Below are 6,972 nucleotides of genomic sequence, written 5' to 3'. Positions count from 1 at the left end.
TAAAATTTAAGAAAATTTTAAATTTCCAAACAAAACAGAAAATAATTTTTTTATTTATAGAAATTCGCTAAAATATCGTACATTTATTAGTCACCCACATCTTTTGTTTGAAATTAAAACAAACCACAGTCATCTAGCTACAGCAAGTGAGAAGTTATTGCGATTATTTACACTACTTCTGTAATTACACTACTAAGAGGAAAGTGAATGGGTCATCTTAGAGTCAAAGTCCACACAAGTTTTCTTTGCGATAATAAATAAGAAACATTATTTATATATTATTTCGACGATTTTTACGATAATCGACTATACTACGCAATTTGGCATGCGATTCTTTACATATTTTTTCATAATATGTTACAGCGAGGAAAAAAGTTTACTTTTCCAGATAATTTATAACTTCACAGTTTTAAAATAATGTTTACTTTCCTAAATACTGTCTAAAAACAATAGATTAGATAATTAAAGCTAAAAACGATAGAAACAAACAATTTTATAGCAATTGTATATGTTTGTCGATCTTTAATGGACTGTAAAAATATGAAAGCACTGCGGTTTTGCAAAAAATAACGTTTAATGCGGAATGAAACCCTGGTACAAAATGGCTGCTACAAATGACCGTTACAGAACTACTCTCGTTCACAAATTTTTTAATTAAATTTTTTTTTATGACAAAATACGATGGCGCTTGAGGCGCTAACATCCCGGCCCGCGTTGAAGTAATACTTCAATAAACAATATTAAACATAAATTTAAATTTAATTACAACAGAAATCGCACGTATATGTCACCAAGACGAACCACACTTTCATCCTAGATGGATGGTAACAGGCACAGTTTGGTTATGCTTCTCTTAAAAACACCCTTAGGCGTTTTCACCAGAACCACTCTCACCCTTCCGTCAGATCCTTTGATTACTTCTTGTACTCGGCCCATCGACCAACTACCGGGTGGGAAATTTTCATCCTTTAAGAGGACCATTGAGTTTGGTGTTATATTGTCTTTCTCAAATTGCCACTTATGTCAAGCCTGTAAGTTGTTTAAGTAGTCTAATTTCCACTTACGCCATATAACTTGAACAAATTTAGTTAACATTTGCCATTGAAACAAATAATTATCTGGTTTAACAGTGAGATCTGATTCAGGTAGGCTAATCAGAGGTCTTCCGATAAGAAAGTTTCCTAGAGTTAGAACTTGGAAGTCATTTGGATCAGAGGACATAGGAGTGAGCGGTCGGCTATTCAAAACTCCTTCTATCTGTGTGGTGATGGCTATAAACTGTTCTATAGTTAGATGCGAGTTACCTACGGTTCTCTTTAGGTGATGTTTAAAGGACTTGACTCCTGCTTCCCAAAGGCCACCGAAATTTGGTGATCTAGGTGGTATAAACTTCCAAGTGACCTCCTCGCTGGTGAGATAGTCAGCTAAACTGTCAGGAGGTGCTCTTATGTAGTTATGTAGGCGTTTCAACTCAGCATTGGCACCTACAAAATTTGTGGCATTATCTGTCCAAATTGATGCACTTTTACCCCGTCTGCTAAAAAATCTTTTCAAAGTTGCTATCATTGCCTCGGTTGTTAAGTCAGTAACTACTTCAAGGTGGATTGCCCTAGTCACAAGGCAAACGAAGATTGCGACGTAGCACTTGTGATGGATGCCCTTTCTTTGTTCTTTATATTTAATAAGAAAAGGACCACAAAAATCAATCCCTACATGTTTGAAAGGGGGATTTGGAGTGATTCGCTCTGAAGGAAGATTTCCTAGGATTTGTTCCATGCCATTGAGTTTATTTCTAAACATACAGATTTTTCAGATGATAATATCTCATAATTAAGTGGATTAACTTGTGATTTTTAGGTAGCAGAATTGGAAACTTTTTGTCAAATGGTAAATTTGAATTTCTCAATCTACCGCCGACTCTCATTAGGCCTTGCTTATCTAGAAAGTGATGCAATCTGCTTAACTGACCCTTCGTTAGATTCCTTCTCATTTGCAGTGTTTTTATTTCTTCGGCAAAGGCAATTCCTTGTACCTTGCCGATCAAATAAATTTTTGACTCCTGGAGTTCTTCCCTTGATAAAAATCCGGATCGACGAGTTACATGCCTTATGTTATGTAGAAACCGAAAAATATAACTGAGTATGCGAATTAATTTCATATAATTATTATTAAGTTTAAACAAGGTATTGTCAAAATCAGAGCTTCACACTGACATTAAATTAACGTCCGATTATTTTTTAAGCTCAGATAGATATTATTCATCTGAGGAAGTGTCGATGGCATATTCATCCTGACGTTCAACGGATGATGCTAGTTGAGATTGCGGCCCACTCCACCATAATTCCATGGATAGTAGATCTTGCGGTTTTAAACCCCGAAAAACTACATCTGCAAGATTGGAGTGGGAGGCTACATGTTTTTAGTGAAAGCCTTCAGTAATAGATCGTATCTTTTCAACTCGATTCGCAATAAAGGTCTTCAGGCGATATGCGGGAGTGTTGATCCAAGCGATAGCAATAGTTGAATCTGTGTGTACGATCACCTCAGCTATATCCATTTGCAGACATGAGCGTACTTTCTTGATCAGCGGAGACAGCACAAGACAAGCTGATAGCTCTAATCGAGGGAGTGTAATGACCTTAAGAGGAGCGACACGAGACTTACTAGCAATAAGTCGTGTCTTGCCAGCTCCATCTTCCTTTATGCAATGCATGTAAACTACTGCTCCATAAGCTGACTCCGAAGCATCTGCATATTCTAGCAAGACAGCTCTTTGAAGGGGGTCTGTCAAAATATATCTAGTAATCTTAAGATCGTCCAAGGCCTTCAAGGCCGATACAAAGTTCACCCATCCATAGTTAAGGTTTTCTGGTAGAGTATCCTCCCAATCGAGCTTACTGAGCCACAGTTTCTGTAGAAAGATCTTTGTTCGAATTATAACTGGTCCTAGAAGACCCAAGGGGTCATAAAGCCTTGCGATGACACTCAACACTTCTCGTTTCGTATAATGCAATTTTTCTGGAATCGATACCTTGAATATAAACTGATCTTCAACCGGTTTTCAAATAATGCCTAAGGTTTTTACTGTTGGTTCCGCACTTGAGGAAAAGCAATGTTCTTTATTTTTTGGTGAACTGCTGTTCATCAATTTCATTGAATTAGAATTCCATTTGTGTAGTGTCATTCCACATGTGCTCAACATATTGCACAACTGAGATTGTAGTTCGAGGGCAGCATCGAAATCTTGCTCACCTGATACGATGTCATCCATGTAGACATCTCGTAATATAGTTTTAGAGGCCCGAGGATAGCTTGCTTCTTCATCGTGAGCCAACTGCTTAAGAGTTCTCACCGCAAGAAAGGGAGCACTGGCGGTCCCGTAAGTCACAGTTTTCAGTCTATATGTGACTGGCATTTCATCTTCCTCTACTTCACCTTTCAAGAGATGATCATTTAAGCTCAGTCCAGAAGTTGTGGGAGCAGATGCGTTGAAGACTACCCTTAACTTTGTAGTGGTTTTGTCTGGTCTAAACACACCATGATGCGGAAGGTAATAACATATGGGGTTTGCTACCTGATCACCAGAATGCTCTTGCACCTTTTCCATATGATCCAAATCCAAATACTCCTTCATGAAATTCTGATATAACTCCTTTAACTGATTGTTCCTTGATAGTCTCTTCCATAACTGATTCAATCTCCTCAATGCTAATTTCCTTGACTCTCCCAAGTTTTGTATGTCCTTGGTTGCCATCTGCACAATATATCTCCCGTCCTCATTACGTCTGTGAGTTCTTTGATAATGATCTTCGCAATACTCCTCTTCTTTACTCATCAAACTTGGAGCCTCTGTTAGAGTCTCTATTTGCCAGAACCTTTGTAAACACTTATCGACTGACTCTGGCTCTGATATTAGTCCACAATATTGATCTTGATTATTAGATTCTGTAGATCCAGTTGCGATGTATCCAAAAACTGTGTTACGAAATGTTAGGTTATTATTGCACGATGGACGAATTTGATCGTTCTTAACTATTTCAAAGAATGCTTCAGCTCCAATAAGCATGTCAATCTTGCCTGGTGTAGCAAATCTTGGATCAGCTAACTGACATGGAATTTCTGTTTTGCTAATGTGTAGAGAGGAAACAGGAAGTAAATCCGTGATCCTTGGCACCACCAAGAACTCTAGCTTCTTAGAAAAAGATCCATTGCCGTTTATTATTGTGGCAATCAGCCTAAACTTGACCGAGGTTTTATTTCCACTTATACTGGAGACTGTGAGATCGATTCTTTCTTGCGGGGTACCCAGACGACTTGCGAAATCTCTAGTAACGATATTTGACATACTGCCCGAGTCCAATACTGCGCGCGCTTGAATGCTGGCTCCGGTAGTATGATTTAAAACCCAAACCATGGCTGTCGAGAGAATTACTGTCTTATTTCCATTGTCAATGCATGACAGTGAGTGAGGTATACCTTCACGAAACTCTATTGCGTCGGGATTAAGGTCCTGCTTGATTGGAGTCGGTTTGCTGTCGACCACTGGCACATTTGAACCAATCATAGCTTGTTTCTCTCGATGCAGTAATGTATTATGTCGCTTTCGGCATATCTTACAGCAGCTCTTAGAGTTGCAACTGGATAACTTATGCCGATCACTTAAGCAATTGAAACAGAGGTTGTTTTTGGCCACCACATCGTTTCTTTGGGAGGCTTCAAGCCGTAAAAAGGAATCACAAGTGTAAACAGGATGATTTTGCTTACATAAAATACAATGAGACATAGAATTGTTACATTTCACGAACAAGCTTTTCGGTTTAACTCTATCTTGACTACACCTTGGTTTCACGAACGTGGTCTTATTAATGTTTTCTAAAATCTGAGAACGCTTTTCCAAAAATGAAATCAAATTATCTAGTTTAGGAACGTCATTCGAACTGATACTGAACTCATACTGTTTTAGAGTCTCCTTATCCAGCTTCTGAAGTACGATATTTAAAATTAAGATATCAGAAAGCTCATTCCTTTCATATCCTAGGACTTTTAGTGCTCGCATATTTCTATTGATGCTATCAATTAAACTCCTCAAACCCCTTGCTGACTCATAAGGTAATTTTACAGAGTCCAGAATCGCATTAACATGGGTTTCTACTATTAATTTCTTATTTTCGTACCTTTCTTGTAGCGCTTGAAACAATGAAGCAAACGAATCGTTTAACGTTTCTAAACTCTTAGCTTCCCCTACGAGAGCAGCCTTCAAATAATGTAGTTTTTGTTCTGCCGACAGTTGCTCGTTTGACGAAATGATATTATCAAATTGCATTTTAAAGTTACTCCATTCTTCATATTTTCCAGAGAATTTCGGTAGAGGAATCTCCGGCAACTTAATATTAGCGGAATTATTTCGAACTACGGGGCCCTGAGTCACCGTGACCACGGACGAATCTGCTTCTAATCGTTTAATACGAGACTGGATCTTAAACTTACAACTTATAATTTTGTCCTCATATTCTTCACTATTGACTATCTCAGTGTTATAATCAGTTGGGCTAGTAATCGCCGCTTTCAATTAAACTATCGATTTTACTCATTAATTTCGACACACTAGCTCTTATCGAAGCGCGTTTTTTTTTTTAATTTCTCGAGTTGATCCATTTTAAACTGTCTACCACGTCTAATGGACAGATAAATTCCTCCTACCTTGGATAGGTGACTTAATGAAGTTTGATCCAATCTTACGCGTTTGATCCCAATCTTTGACGTTTAATGCGGAATGAAACACTGGTACAAAATGGCTGCTACAAATGACCGTTACAGAACTACTCTCGTTCACAAATTTTTTAAATAAAATTTTTTTTATGACAAAAATACGGTGGCGCTTGAGGCGCTAACAGGTATGATTAATTTAGATATTTCAACTAGAGATGGCACACACTGGGTTTGTTATTATAATGGTCCCAAATATCTCTTAGTTAAATTCATTGATTCTTTTGGAGAATATAAGTTAAAACTGTAAGATTGAAAAAAGAAATAATTCCAAAAGGAATCATAAAATATTTAAAAACATCTAAAAAAGAAATAAGATATAACTCTAGTTTTATTCAGAATCCTACCTCTATTAGATGTGGTTACTATTGTATGAAATACATTGTAGAAAGTAATAGGGGTGAACCTCCCATTGAACTTTTATGTTCATTTACACAAGAACCGAGCGAGTTTAATGAGAATTTTGTGTTGTATAAATGAAACTAATAGTCTTAGATTCGAAAAATGTTGATAAATCAGAAGACTTTACAATCGAGTTTAAAAATCCAATACCTGTAAATAATTCGAAATTAGCTTTGAAATCAATGTCTATGTGGGTTTCTTGGCATAATATCGATGAAAAATTTAATAATAATACCTTTAGATATTTTGATAAAACAAAGTAGTATGATGTAACGATTCAAAATGGAAATTACACTCTTCGAGAACTAAATAACATTTTAGTAAAATTCTTTGGAATACCTCCTAAAAAGTTTGGAATTCATTTTTCGCAACAACGAGATTTATAATTCATTTAGAACCTGGATATAAATTTGATCTGAGTAAATGAAAACTCCACGAGATATTAGGTTTCGAACCAAAGATATATGAAGATGAAGAACAGAAAGGAAAATATATAGCAAATATTTCAAAAGGAATCGAGGATATCCATATTCATTGTGATGTAATCAGTGGAGTAGAGTACAACGATTTCACGAGTGATATTCTTTATTCTTTTACACCGTCTCATCCACCTGGAAGTTTGATAAAAATTGAAGAGATTAATCCCATATTTGCAGACATTAATAGAAATCATTATATTTATAGAATTTGGATGTGGATAACTGATCAGGATGATAATTTAATTGATCTTAATAAACAGAGAGTTGTTTTTCGTTTAATTTTAGACTAAATAAATGAATTATAATAAACATAGACTGTTAGTTC

General features: G+C 36.4%; 1 protein-coding gene and 1 pseudogene across 1 annotated transcript; both read right to left on the bottom strand.

Moving 5' to 3' along the window:
* Positions 1-709: 709 nt before the first annotated feature.
* Positions 710-2,713, bottom strand: LOC111633558 (annotated as a pseudogene).
* A 348-nt stretch (positions 2,714-3,061) lies between these two features.
* On the bottom strand, positions 3,062-5,475 carry LOC111633557. The gene has a single exon (XM_023378147.1). The coding sequence runs from the start codon at positions 5,321-5,323 to the stop codon at positions 3,062-3,064; it is 2,262 nt and encodes a 753-aa protein (XP_023233915.1). The 5' UTR covers positions 5,324-5,475.
* Positions 5,476-6,972: the final 1,497 nt, after the last annotated feature.

Source organism: Centruroides sculpturatus, unplaced genomic scaffold, assembly GCF_000671375.1.
Source record: "Centruroides sculpturatus isolate CEXI.00-Female unplaced genomic scaffold, Cexi_2.0 scaffold749, whole genome shotgun sequence".
NCBI classification, from domain to species: Eukaryota; Metazoa; Arthropoda; class Arachnida; order Scorpiones; family Buthidae; genus Centruroides; species Centruroides sculpturatus.
Note: the sequence above shows the minus strand (reverse complement) of the source record. Positions and strands in the feature narration are given on the sequence as shown.

Coding starts and splice junctions, on each gene's coding strand:
- LOC111633557 (XM_023378147.1), bottom strand. CDS start 5,323: ATGCAATTTGATAATATCATTTCGTCAAACGAGCAACTGTCGGCAGAA.